Source organism: Artemia sp. Qi Xiang Cuo, chromosome 5 (assembly GCF_049724085.1).
Source record: "Artemia sp. Qi Xiang Cuo chromosome 5, ASM4972408v1, whole genome shotgun sequence".
In the NCBI taxonomy this organism is placed as follows: Eukaryota; Metazoa; Arthropoda; class Branchiopoda; order Anostraca; family Artemiidae; genus Artemia; species Artemia sp. Qi Xiang Cuo.
Window position 1 is genome coordinate 26,381,369 of NC_142798.1, and position 14,641 is coordinate 26,396,009.

General features: G+C 33.2%; 1 protein-coding gene across 2 annotated transcripts in view; it reads left to right on the top strand.

Moving 5' to 3' along the window:
* LOC148951983 (uncharacterized) overlaps positions 1 to 14,641 on the top strand; it is a 583,729-nt gene that overhangs the window by 526,064 nt on the left and 43,024 nt on the right. Inside the window, exon 12 of one of the 2 annotated variants that reach the window (XM_089089457.1) lies at positions 4,441 to 4,529. The exons of the other annotated variant lie outside the window; for it this stretch is intronic. Within the exon in view, the coding sequence (XP_088945583.1) occupies positions 4,441 to 4,514 (74 nt within the window). The 3' untranslated portion in view covers positions 4,515 to 4,529. Of the gene's footprint in view, positions 1 to 4,440; positions 4,530 to 14,641 lie in introns of those variants that run through there. 2 annotated transcript variants of the gene reach the window in all.

Below are 14,641 nucleotides of genomic sequence, written 5' to 3' on the forward strand. Positions count from 1 at the left end.
AATATTAGCCTCAAGAGATCTAAAGGCTTCTAAAACCTCCTTCATTTTTAAGAATATAGTTTTCCCCAATCAATTTCATCAGGCCAAAATCCAATTTATTAAAATTTATCTCACAAGTTTCGGTTCTAAGTTCAAAGTATCTCAGTTGTAATATATTCCAAACAGATATGCATTTAATTTAACTTTAAATTTATTTCCTTATTAACTTTTCAAATACCTTGTGAATACTGAAAAAAAATACGTGATATTTGAAGTAAATTTTACCAAAATAAAATTGTGAAAGACTGTAAAAATTGCTAAATACATTTGCTTTGTGTTTATATCAGATTCATTAAATAAATTTTCAGAACAGCGAAAGGCGCACAGTTAGAAAAAGAACTCATGGAATTACAAGTAAAATTTCGTGACTAATGTATGTTCATCATATAAAAACTAGACCCCGTGGTGCAAATAATCAGTCTTTCTTTATTTCTAGATCAGTATAAATTGAGTTAACTCTTAAATAGTCATAGATATTTAAATATTAAGCTTCTTCCATAATATGGAGTTAGATGAACCTAGAAAACGAAAAACTAAGCTTATTTTAGTGTTTTGTTGAACATTGTCCGTTTCCGAAGCCGAGTATTAGTTCTTGTGCAGTCTAAAGAAATTGGCTTGCTTGACTTCGTAATTAAATTACCTGCCTAGAATTTTAGCTTTTCAAAACACTGCTTATTCAGCAATAGACGAGAAACTTGACATGCATTTATATGAGATGAAAATTGTTGGAGGAAAATTGGTTTCTGTTCTGCCAAATGAAAATTTGTGATCCCGTTTTTCTGGCACTCCTTGTTTCGTGGGTAGTGTGGTTTTGACTAATGTACCAATAACCGACTGTATATAATTGGCAATTTCGGTTAGATAACCAACTTATGAACAATTTATTTATTTCTATGAATTAATAGATACAAATTTAAAACCATTTATCAAGTGTGGCTGGCTTATATGGTAGAGTATTCGACTTCGATGGTAGAGTATTCGAAATCGGCCTTCGTCTTTTTTTTTATAGTATTTTACTTTTTGGGTAAAAGCCCCATCTGTGAAGAAAAAATCGATGTTAGATCATTTATAGATGGAGATGGATGAAAAATATGATCGCAGGGAAGGTGGGGATCTTTTTACTCCGTAAATGAGCAAGTTTTAGCAAGTCTACCCTGTTGTATGTCATGGCTGGGAGGTCAAGTTTAAACATTCAGGGCAATTTTATTTGGACTGGTGGGGGGATTCAAAGAATCTTCAAATTTTGTACTTACTCTCTCAGTAAAGGGAACATGTTTCAACGACTCTGCCACGAAATTCTGCTTTTTTTTTCTTTTCTTTTTTTGTCTTATCTATACTTGTTTTCCGACAGGCTCTTTGGCTTGTTATCAAATAAAAAAAAATAAAGAAAAAGTTTTTTCAACTGAAAGTGAGGAGTAACATTAAAAATTAAAACGAATCGAAATTATTCCTTATATTGGGGGGGGGGCTACCCCCTCCTGAACCCCTCACTGTTCACGCTAAAGTTTGTCAGCACTTAAAAAAATATTCTTTTTGTAATAAAACTACCCTTGTGTTTCAAGAGTCGTTCTTAAAGAATTGGGACATAAAGTCAAACTGTAGCGTAAAGAGTGAGGTATTGAGGAAGGGGCAGCCTCCCTCATATACACAATAATTTCTGTTCGTTTTAAGTTGCGTTGTTGCTCCTTACTTTCAGTTAAAAAAACTTGTTTTTTTTAACTTAATTTCTGATCGTTTTTCAAATAAAACCAGGAAATCCGGCTACCGTTCCATTTAAATTTCCCTCCCACCACAAAGCATTCTCCATGGAAAGTTCCTCCCACGTAAAATACACCTACCGAAAAATGCCTCCCGGATAATTCCATCCTTGCTAAAAATTCCTCCCGGAGAACTTCTTGCGGATGATTCCATCTGAAAAGATCTCATTAGCATACTTTCAAAAGAATAGTTTGGAAGGTCAGTATGTCTATTTTGGGGAGAGGGGATACCCAAATTCTGAAAACTGAATTTTTAGGGTCCAATTTTTTTACTTTTTGTGAGAGGTTGCCTCTATCTATGTAAAGGGAGGGATTTAACTTTAAAATCCTTTCATTTGGAATAATATTTTTGAACTAAGAATTTAATAGTCCACTAAGGAGAATTAGTCCCCTATTATTGCAGAAATATTTTCAGTACGAATTAAATTGCACTTACAAGATAACATTAAGCGCCTAGGAAAACTCCCCAAGATACAAATTGAGCATATCGGAAACGGTAGGACATTGCACGTTAACTTTTCTATTGTTTCTTTTCGTTTATCTGTTTGTATTGATGAAGTATACATTTATTGATAATTGTTTATTATTTTATTTGTTGCAATAGCCCGGTAGTTTTTCGTAACTAATATCATATACTTCCCAACGAATCCCCCTTAAAAATAAAAATGTTTCTTGCTAAAAAATCAGTTCGGAATTTCAGCCCCTCTTAAAAATAAAAAAATCATAAAAGGTCATATTTTTCCGGGGTGATTCTTATTTTCGAAGAATTACTATGCAAAAAATAAATTTTTAAGTCAAAGCCAGTATCAGATGGCTGAGGTATACCCTACATACATTCTAAGACCACACTGGCTATACATGACATATGAAACTAAGAGAGGAAAGGAAATAATAAATGAAAAATTAAATTAAAAAGGAGAGAAAACGAGGATTTTCTCAGCCAGTGGCAAAACATGAAGACGAAGAACAAGCAAATATTTCGACAAGAACCTCCGCCAAGTCATCCTTAGTGCTAAACAAAAAAGAAAAAAAAAAAAAGAAAAAAACAACAAAAATCTAACCTGTTGGAGTTTACTCTACAACCTTAGCCGTACCTCAGCTAGCGTTTATAATGCATTTGCTGTTCCGCATCTGCTCGCCCTTTCACCATTTTGGTCTCTTCTTACCGCTTCAGATATTAAGGATATACAGAAGTGTTTCTACAAGTATGCGAAATGTTTGTTGCGACTGCTTCTATGGACTAACACCAGCTCCCAATCCTCGCGGTACGGAGTTGCTTGTCCAGCATCTGCGGTGTAGAAAAGAAATGAGAGATATCGGAGGCAGATTATTGGCGAAAGCACCTCTGAAATTGTCCTTCGTTGATCATGCGTTTGTTCTTGCATATGACTGCCCTTATTTTTATTTTTCTGTCGGTTCTTCTTTGTTTTAGTTTTGTTTGTATTTGTCAGAATTTATTTCTTTCTTTTCCTTTTCTTTCATTATTACTCCATCAGTGTTGTATCTTACGTTTATGATGGGCAATAAATTTATATTATATGTTATATTATAACTTGAATGGAAGAAATTTGAAACTAAAGTTTACAGAATTGATTCGTGACGCCCAAAAAGATACCTAACATTTTCTTCATCTGTGATAGGCTTGAAGCATACAAGATGTAAGTAGGGTAGGGTATACCATATGAAGCTAAAAGAGGAAAGGAAATAATAAATGAAAAATTAAATAAAAAAAGGGTGAGAAAACGAGGATTTTGTCAGCCAGTGGCAAAACATAAAGACGAGAAACAAGCAAATATTTCGAAAGGAACCTCCACCAAGTCATCCTCAGTGCTAAACAAAAAAAAAAAACAAAAAAAAAGAAAAAAAAAACAACAAAAATCTAACCTTTTGGAGTTTACTCGACAAGATGCGAAACAGACACTGAATGAAAGACCAAGCCGAAATCAATGAAAAAAAGGGGAATTACCAAAAAGATTGAGCAAGAATGTTTTACCTTGCAATACTTTTTGCTCGTCTACAATTTCGGTTTTCATTAGATATGCAAATAGGTTCTCTTAAATTTGACTGGGTGCAAATATTAATTGAGTCTTTTAATATTAAATTATTATAGATTGGGCTTAATGAAGTGTCTCCGGTGTCTCTATTTATAGCCAAATTTCTGTTTATATGTATTTTTTTTTATCTCAATTACCTCTTTAAAAGTTTTTGGTAGGCTATTTACAGTAGATATTAAAGTTGCCTCCTCAAAAAGAACAAGATTTGTAGGATTCTCAAATATGTGCAGGGCCAAGGCGGAATCAATGTTGTCATTTTTATTTTCCAACCTCAGGGACTTATCTATTGAAATTTTGTGTTCATGCAAACGTTCACCAATTTGTTGATGGGACCTACCAATGTAAAACTTTCAATGTAAAATTTGAACTTCAACAACTTAGTGAACGTTTGCGCGAACACAAAATTTCAATAGATAAGTCCCTGAGATTGGAAAATAAAAATGACAATTTTGATTCCGCCTTGGCCCTGCATATATTTGAAAATCCTACACATCTTGTTCTTTTTGAGGAGGCAACTTTAACTTTAGTTCAGCTATAGATTTAGCCTGGTGTTGCTTTAGCGCTTTCGCGAAATGTTGCTTTGTTTTCAGACGAATTTCATTTACCAAACCTTGCCGTGGGATACCACACTCCTTCCAGATACGAAACCAGAATTTCAATTTAGCACAAGAATCAACGAGGTCAAGGTTACCTGACCAACCATGCTTCTCAGTTCCAAGACGTATTACCATGCTTCTCAGTTCCAAGACGTATTCTTCGTATGGGTACACTAGCACGCTCATGTATTCTTTCTCCAAATAAAACCATGTCACAATTATTTATTGTATTACCTATTTGGGATTGCTCAAGACTTAGAATTGAGAGTCACAAATAAGTTCAGTCTTGCGTCATGAACTAACTCAGCTTGGACTGATGCTATTTTTCTACTGCTGAAGAATTTCATAGATTTTTTTTAAAAGCAAAATTAATCTAAAGCATATTTAAAGAGCAAGTCACATTTAACCATGCTTTCGATGACGAGTTTAGTGATGTTGACTAATAACCCCAATTACTCATTTTTGTGAGATAAATTCAATTAGAGGACGTCTAAAAAGGGTTTCTGTTTTACAGAGACCGAAAAACTATTACGGAAGGCAAAGACGTTATGAAGTTCATAACATCAGAAGAAACGTGAAGTTCATTCTTAGAAAATAATAGATTAAATCGGACAATCTATGCGGGGTTTGTACCAATGGAGCACCGGCAATCCTTGGATTGAGGTTCGGCTTTCACCACAAGCAAAAGGAAGACACTGCATCATTGACCGATTTTACTATATTGCTAAGACTTTTCAAAAACCTTTGCAAAAAGTACTCAACTTTTTGTTGACAATTATCAATTAAGTAGAATTTTTGTCTTCGGAAGTCTCGTCTGTTCAAAAAAACTGTTCAAAGATATGAACTCAGATCACGAATTTCTTCTATTCGACACTGCAATCGGCTGGTTATCAAGAGCAAACGTTTTCAATGGGCGAATTTAAAAATGAAGTCGAATGACCAAAAAAGGGTGACTTTATTTATGAAATTTTACTGATGGGACCTAAATCCAAAGAATAGCTGATTTAGCTTACATCTTGATCATCTGAATAGGCTTAATTTAAAACTGCAATATAAGAGGCTGACATTTGTGCATTAAAGAAAATACCCAGCCTTTGATATTAAAGCTGCCAAAGTGGTGTTGCAAAGTAAATCTTGGAAGCTTTGCCAAGTTTAAATTGAACAATTTCAAACAAAACAAGAGAATCAAAAAGAGAATCGTACATAATCTAAGGGAGGCAATTAATAACCACCTTTAAGATTTTGAATTAGAGCTTCAATGGTCTTTCCCGGAATTATCTGAGCAAGAAGCTTCTTTAGTTTGAAACCCATTGCACGAATCTTTGGATGTTGCCAAAATTATTGATGAAGTACAGAGGAAATTTTAGAGCGGCAGAATGACTCACCGTGACACTGATATTGTACCTCAATTTTAATGTGAAATGGGTCATTCATGTCCTGACGTTTCCACGCTTTATTTTCGAATATTGGTAAAATTGTTTACCTTTTTTATACATTAATAAAAAAAAGCTTTTCCAAAAAAAAAAGTTTTCGAATAAAGTCCTAAAATAGTTCAAGCTAAAAAAGACCAGAAGTTACTAGTAAAGATCCAATAAAATCCAAAACGAACAGAAATCAAAATAAATGATCGTATCAAACTCAAAGATAACATATACTGATATAGATGAAAAATTAATCTTAAAACGAGTAAAAATTAAATGGATCATTCAAGCCAAACGTAAAACGAACAAAATTTACTACAAACAGGGGTCTGGCTACTGCCCCCTTCCCCTCCTTTAACCGTAAGAAGTTCTAAAGCCTATTATTCAAAGTTCTTGTTTTAACTGTAAAGCTCTACGTTATAACTGTAAAACTTCTAAAACAGAATTTACAATCCCTTCCACAGGTGCTGCGAGGGGCTTGTCATCCCCGGGGGCATAGTCTTTGGACTATTTTAAATAAAAAATTTTTTTTTTCAGAATTCTGAACAGGGTTAGGGAGGAAGTATCTAAATGGGGCAATTGGGAAAGGAATTGACCGCCCTCCAGACACTTTTGAGCATCTCCTTGAATATGCCCTGAAAGTTTAAGTTTAACAACCTCAGCCGTCCCTATATTGCTGATACGCCCTTTTGACAACCAGCATGCACATGATGTTTTTTGATTTTGTTCAATATCCCCTTCGAAATTTTTTCGAAGTAGTCGCAAGTAAAAGTAGTTGCACTCGTGAGTATCTGTAGTCCCAGACGTAAGTGTTCACAGTCGAAGTCGCAAGTAGTTGCAGTCAGAAGTAGTCGTATTCGAAGTTGCAAGCAGTCACAATCACAAGTAGTCACTGTGACAAGTAATCTCAGTCGTAGTCGCAAGTAGTCGAAGCAGCAGTAGAAAATGATTAGCGTTGCAGTAACAAAAGTAGTTTCAGTATTAGTGACCTTGAAATTTTCAAGATAAAACCCTTACCCGTTCCTAAGATAATTCAGATGAGCATTTTTAATAACCTGTACGCATATAGTGTCTTTTAATTTAGCTTAACATACCTTTCAACACACCCTGAAATGTCATATCAATACTGTTTGTGTTTCAGATACACCAGAATCAAATACCCCCCCCCCCTTCCAAGGATAAATCCTGCATGTAAGAAATGCCAAGAAATGTGTAATTTACATTCCTTGTCCTGGAGGCTGTAAGGGGCGTGGTATACCCGGGGGTATAATTGAAAGACCTTTAAACTACTTTGAACAAAACAACTTTTCCAAATTTCTATACTGGTGGGAGGGGGATATAAAAGGAGTTTGGGGAACTGGTTGCCCTTTGATCACTCGTCAACATCCTTCTCAAAATGCCACAAAAGCTCAAACTTAATACCCTTAGCTGTTCCTTAGATATTGCTGACACGCCCTTTTGATAACCATTTTTCATACAGTGTGTTTTTAGTTTCTTTGACATCCCCCTCCACAATTTATGAAAATTGACCTTAATCAAACATACCCAAAATCAAACATGCCTCTCTTTCCCACTAACCAAACTTATATATTAACAACGGGCAACTTGCATAGCCTACTAACCTTGCCCCACGGGCAGTTGGGTATTATGTTAATCCTGAAGGCATAGTATTTTTTATCTTTAGACTATTTTGAACCAGATGGCTGTTTCAAAATTCTATTGGATGTTTTTGAGGGAAAGGCAGCTAACAAGGGCATGGCAAGGGGCTGGTTACCATTCGACCACTTTACAACATCCCTCTCGTGTGCCCTGAAATTTTAGGTTAATACCCTCAGTCGTTCTTAAGATATTGTAGATACGCCTGTTTGATAAACTGGATGCATATAGTGTCTTTGATTTAGTTTAACAACCCCTAAAAATTCCCCCAAGTGTCATCTTAAAACCATTAGTTCTTCCAAACAAACCCCGGATAAACATTTTCTTTTCCCTAGTGGTAAATCCTGTAAGTATACAATAGGCAAATTGCATATTTTACAATCCTTGAACTGGGGCGGTGTGAGGCAAGGCAAACCTGGAGGAATAGTTGTTATACCTTTTGACTATTTTGAACAAAAGGATCTTTTTTCAACTTTCTGACAGTAGCCAATTAAGAGGAAGGGGAGCATTTAATATGGGCAAGGGGAAGGGGTTGGTTGATCACTCTTCAACTTCCCCGTCAACAGACCCTGAAACTTTCAACTTAATACCCTCAGCCAATCCTTCGATTTTACTGATGCACCCTTTTGACGACCAGAATACCCAGTGTGTGTTTTGATTCTCTTCAATTTCCCTCTCAACATTTCCGTAACATTTCACCTGAATACCCTTTTCCCAACGAAAAACCTTATATGTTATCAATGCGTAACTTGTATAACTTTGAATCCTTGTCCTGGGGGCTGTGAGGGTTTATGTCAATCCCAGAGGCATAGTTATTTGCCTTTGGACTATTTTGAACAAAATGGTTCCCACAAAATCTTTATCGGATGTCTTTGAGGGAAAAAGAGCGTGGGATGATGTCTGATAATCCTTCGATCACTCTTGACTCCTAGAAAAAGTAATATAACTTCCAAATTTAAATGGGCTCCCTCCGAAGTTTATACGACTACCCCTTCCATATGAAGTGGCTGTGAGAAAAAAACAAATAATAATTATAATACATTGCACCCTTATAGCTCTTTAAGAAGGCGACGCCAGAGAGTTGCCTCTGATGACAACCCTTTTCTAGTGTGTTTGAAAAGGTGAAGAAAGGCTTAAATGTCGCAGAGACCTTTCATTAAACTTTTCAATACAAACTGCATTACGATGAACAAGAACAGGGGGAAAGAAATCAAATTAATGCTTGCTTCGTAATAGTTGACAGTTGAAAGATTCAAAAGCAGCATAACGGAAAGACAAAGATAGCTGGATAGCAAAATAGAGAGAAAAAAGAGAGATAGAGAGAAATAGAGACAGAAAAGTGGTGTCAGTTTATGGGATCAGGGATGTGCAAAAATTTTTTTTTCAAAGTCTGGGGTGGCAAGTTTGTGTATTTTCAAATTCTTTTCTATAAAAATACCAAAAACGACCATTTTAAAAATAAAATGCCAAAAAGGTTATTTTTCAAAATCTAGGGAGAATCTTAGGGGAGGGGGTAAATTTTATCCTGGCTTTCCCCTCCCAATAGACGCCACTATGAGAGAGAGAGAGAAAGATAGGGAGACAGAAAAAGAGAAAGATAGAAAGGAAGAGAAAGAGGAATAAATAGGTTATAACTTAAAGGGAAAAGCTATATTGTAACAAGTTCAAATCAAATTCAAACACCGTGATATTCGGTTTTAGTTTTAACTACAACAGTAGAATGCTTATAATGAATGTGCTTGAAGCTCTACACCTTTTAAAACAGGGCGAGTCGCCCCTTGCTTGTCAAGGCCATCCCCCAAAGCACCTTTGAGGATCGGTGAACTTTATCAAGGCCAAGCACTTTTGAGGATCAATGGACTGTATCAAGGCCAGACATTTTTAAATGTTACTGTACACTCTAGCCTTTAGAGTTAGTAGTGCAATGACATAGTGAGGCAATAGATTCAGAGAGTTCTTTGCCTCCAGTAAATTATTGCGTCATACTGATTATAGTGGTTTCAAGTTTAATTGCAATGGAGTCAGAGAATTCCTGCACAAATGATTTCCTTTGACAGTTAACTCTATTATCATATTTGTCAGTGGGACTTAGTTAGATTGAAAGTGTATATACAATTTATAGGAAATCTACATTAAGTGAATTAAACGCGGGAAATTTAAACGTATTATATTAGAAGGCGCTGAGAATAGAATTTTAATACAGAAATCTAGAAGAAATCTTAGGAATCCAGAACGATCCTGCAAAATCAAGTAGGCTAGTAATGGGGTTATGGATTTGACAAACTAATAAAGTTGTATACTTTTAGGCAATGATAGGACAGCCCATAGTCAGCCAAGCCCCATCCTCCAGGGGCCCCAGTGTCCCTCCCCCTCCCCCCCCCCCTATTTTTTGAATTTTGTTTAACTTTTTTTGGACTTAGAATTTTCAGACTTACAATTTTTGGACTCAGAGTTTTTTGGAACTCAGAACTTTTTTGGACTTAGAATTTTGTAGACTCAAAATGTTTGGGACTCAAATTCTTTGGACTTACAATTTTTATAATTTTTGGGGGACTTGGAATTTTTTGGAAATAGAAATCAACACTTTTTGTTGGATACGTCAGATAACATTCACAAAATCTAAGTATCAGAATGAATAAATTCTTTATCAACATCTTTTGTCGGATACCTCGGATAATATAGAGAAAATCTAAGTATCAGAGTGAATAAATTCTTTATCAAAATCATTTGTCGGATACGTCAGATCAGTGTTCAGAGGTCCATTTGATCAAGTCCAATGAAACAATCAACCAAAAAAATAAAAAAAAATTTGGAGAATCAACCAGATTTATGGAAAATATTACTATGATTATAGCACAGTTGATTTCAATAAATCTGATTTTGCATACACTGTTCAGAGGCCCATTTCATCAAGTCCAATGAAAACAATCAACCGAAAAGATTAAAAAGAAATTTGGAAAATCTACTTGGTTATTGGAAGATTTTAATATGATCATAGTAAATTTGACTTCAATAAATCTAATTTTGCATACACTGTTAAGTCCTAAAAATTCTAAGTAAAAACAAGTTAAAAAAGAGGGGGGGGACAAAAAGTTGGGATGGGAGGGGCATTGGGGCATGGCTGACAAAGGGCTGTCCTACACGAAAAATTAAGCAAGAAAAACGGGTTTTAGTTTTTATAAAGCAGTGAATGCAATAAAATAAACACTTAATTAAACAAAAATACTCCGAATATTTCGGCCCCACGTCCGGGAGCCTTTCTCAACGGAAAAAAAGAAAAGAAAAAAATGAAACAAAAAATGTTCTTTTTAAAAACCTTAACTTACATCAAAATAAACAAAAAAAACACACACAAAAAAAACAACAAAAGAAAAAATTTAAATAAATAGGAAACAAAACTCACATATTAAATAAACACTTTCATTCACTGGCGTATAAACAAAATCGAATGTCTATATTGATTCAAACACGCCTCCTCACAGTATATAAATGGAAATCTATAAAAAAAGAAGAATATACTTATACTTAAACCAAAACAATAAAGGTCAGCTAAACCCCGGCCCATAACCCCTAATTAAATCTCACAAGTTCATCAGCCAATGTATGAATTATAAATGGAACGGATTCGTTTGCTTGCAAGCTTAGCTGCAGTTCGTTTACTTTTCCCAGCATTTAACCCATTCTGACCTTTGTTCGCAAGGTCATCTTTCGTTTCAGAACTATTATCAAAATCAGTACAGGTTGAAAATCTTACCTGCTTTTTAATTAAACTATTATAAATTGAATTTATCCTAAATTGCCCTTCATCTCTATTGATACTAATACCCTTATATATTATCTTTTTTATTTCTATAATTTCCCTGAAGCTTTGTAAAATTCCTACAGACGTATCTACTATTTTTGTTTTATCAAATAAAATACTGTGATGAAGAAAATTATAAACATGTTCTGCAACAGTTGACTCAAACGTTTCCGGTGTTTATTTTGTTTTATAGAGCAATCTATGGCATTCTTGTGTTGCTGTAGCCTATTTTCTAAAATCTGTTGTGTTCTTCCCACATAAAATTTACCACAAGAGCATGGAATTTTGTATACTCTCTTTTGCAAATTTATCGGTACCTTGTCTTTCCCTGTATTTAACAAAGAGCTTATAGTTTGTCCTGATTTAAATGCTGTATTTATATTATACTCTTGTGGTAAATTTTATGTGGGAAGAACACAACAGATTTTAGAAAATAGGCTACAGCAACACAAGAATGCCATAGATTGCTCTCTAAAACAAAATAAAACACCAGAAACGTTTGAGTCAGCTGTTGCAGAACATCTTTATAATTTTCCTCACCACAGTATTTTATTTGATTAAACAAAAATAATAGATACGTCTGTAGGACTTTTACAAAGCTTCAGGGAAATTATAGAAATAAAAAAGATAAAATATGGGGGTATTAGTATCAATAGAGATGAAGGGGATTTTAGGATCAATTCAATTTATAATAGTTTAATTAAAAAGTAGGTAATATTTTCAACCAGTACTGATTTTAATAATAGTTCTGATACGAAAGATGACCTTACGGACAAAGGTCAGACTGGGTTAAATTCAGGAAAAGGTAAACGAACTGCAACTAAGCTTGCAAGCAAAAGAATCCGTTTAATTTATAGTTCAAACAATGGGTGATAAACTTGTGAGATCTAATTAGGGGTTATGGGCCAGGGGTTAGCTGACCTTTATTGTTTTAGTTTAAGTATAAATATATTTTCATTTTTTGATAGATTTCCATTTATATACTGTGAGAAGGCGTGTTCCAATAAATATAAACATTCGATTTTGTTTATACGCCAGTGAATGGAAGTGTTTATTTAATATGTGAGTTTTGTTTTCCTATTTATTTATATTTTTTCTTTTGTTTGTTTAGTTTGTTTTTTTGTTGATGTAAGTTAAGGTTAAAAAAAAAAGAATTTTTGTTTGTTTGTTTCATTTTTTTTTCGTTTAGAAAGGTTCCCAGATGTGTGGCCGAAATATTCGGAGTATTTTTGTTTAATTAAGTATTTGTATTCACTGCTTTATAGAAATTAAAACCCGTTTTTCATGTTTAATTTTGTAAATGGAAAAGCAATGTGGTCTAAGAAATTATTTACGTTTTAGTTAAGAGTTTTAGTTTAGACTTATAGTTTAGTTTTAGTTAAGAGTTTTAGTTTAGAGTTGTAGTTTAGTTTTAGTTTTAGTTAAGAGTTTTAGTTTAAAGTTGTTGTTTAGTTTTAGTTAAGAGTTTTAGTTTAGAGTTGTTGTCTAGTTTTAGATAAGTGTAATTTTTGTTTAGAGTTGTAGTTTAGTTTTAGTTAAGAGTTTTAGTTTAGTTTAGTTTTAGTTTAGAGTTGTTGTTTAGTTTTAGATATGAGTTTTGGTTTAGAGTTTTAGTTTGGTATTAGCTTACAGTTTTAGTTAGAGTTATAGTTTAGTTTAATTGTAATTCAGAGTCTAGAGTTTCAAGTTAAACTCTCAGCACTTAGAGTTTTAGTTAGAGTTATTTTATTTTAGTTTTAGTTAAGTGTTTTTGGACTTGTAGTTTAATTTTAACTAAACGTTTTAGCTTATAGTTTTAGAGTAGAGTCATAGCTTATAGTTTTTTCATTGCATTTTTAGTTTAGTTTAGTTTTAGATAAGAGTTTTAGTTTAGAGTTTCAGTTTGGTATTAGCTTACAGTTTTAGTTAGAGTTATAGTAGGCAAGAGTTTTAGTTTAGAGTTTAGAGTTTTCGTTTAGAGTCTTAGCTTAGAGTTTTAGTTAGAGTTATAGTTTAGTTTAGTTAAGAGTTTTGTTTAGAGTTTAGAATCTTAGCTTAGAGTTTTAGTTAGAGTTTAGAGTTTTAGTTTAGAGTCTTATATTATAGTTTTAGTTCAATTTATAGTTTACTTTAATTTTATTTGAGAATTTAGAGTTTTAATTTAGAGTCTTAGCTTAGAGTTTTTGTTAGAGTTATAGTTTAGTCTAGATATTGGAGTTATAGTTTTGAGCCCTAGCTTAGAGTTTTAGTTAGAGGTATAGTTTAGTTTAGTTTTAATTCAGAGTTTTAGTTTAGAGTCTTAGCTTAGAGTTTTAGTTAGAGTTATAGTTTAGTTTAATTTTAGTTAAGAGTTTCTGGACTTGTAGTTTAGTTTTAGCTAAACGTTTTAGTTTAGAGTTTTAGCCTTGGGTCATAGCTTAGAGTTTTTCCTTGCACTTTTTAGTTTAGTTTTAGATAAGAGTTTTAGTTTAGAGTTTCAGTTTAATATTAGCTTACAGTTTTAGTTAGAGTTATAGTAGTTAAGAGTTTTAGTTTAGAGTTTTAGTTTCGAGTTTTAGCTTAGAGTTTTAGTTAGAGTTATAGTTTAGTTTAGTTTTAAATCAGAGTTTTAGTTTTGAGTCTCATCTTAAAGATTTAGTTAGAGTTACAGTTTAGTTTAGTTTTAGTTAAGAATTTTAGTTTAGAGGTGTTGTTTAGTTTTAATTAAGAGTTTTAGTTTAGAGTCTTAGCTTAGAGTTTTAGTTAGAGTTATAGTTTAGTTTAGTTTTAGTTAAGAATTTTAGTTTAGAGGTGTTCTTTAGTTTTAGATGAGAATCTTAGTTTAGAGTTTAGAGTTTCAGTTGGAACTATAGTTTAGTCTAATTTAGGTTCTAGAGTTTTAATTTAGAGTTTTGTCTTTAAGTTTTAGTTAGAGTTATAGTTTACTTTAGTTTTAGTTAAGAGTTTTAGTTTAGACTTATAGTTTAGTTTTGGTAAAGAGTTTTAGTTTAGAGTTATAGTTTCGTTTTAGTTAAGGATTTTAGTTTAGAGTTTTAGTGTAGTTTTAGTTAAGAGTTTTAGTTTAGTGTTTTAGTTTAGAGTATTAGCTTAGAGTTTTAGCTAGAGTTATAATTTAGTTTAGTTTTATTTGAGAGTTTTATTTTAGAGTTTAGAGTTTTAGTATAGAGCTTAGAGTTTTAGTTAAAGTTATAGTTTAGTTTAATTTTAGTTAAGAATTTTAGTTTAGAGTTATAGTTTAGTTTAGTTGTAGTTCTGAGTCTAGAGTTTCAAGTTAGACTCTCAGCACTTAGAGTTTTAGTTAGAGTTAAATTTTATTTTAGTTTTAGTTAAGTGTTTT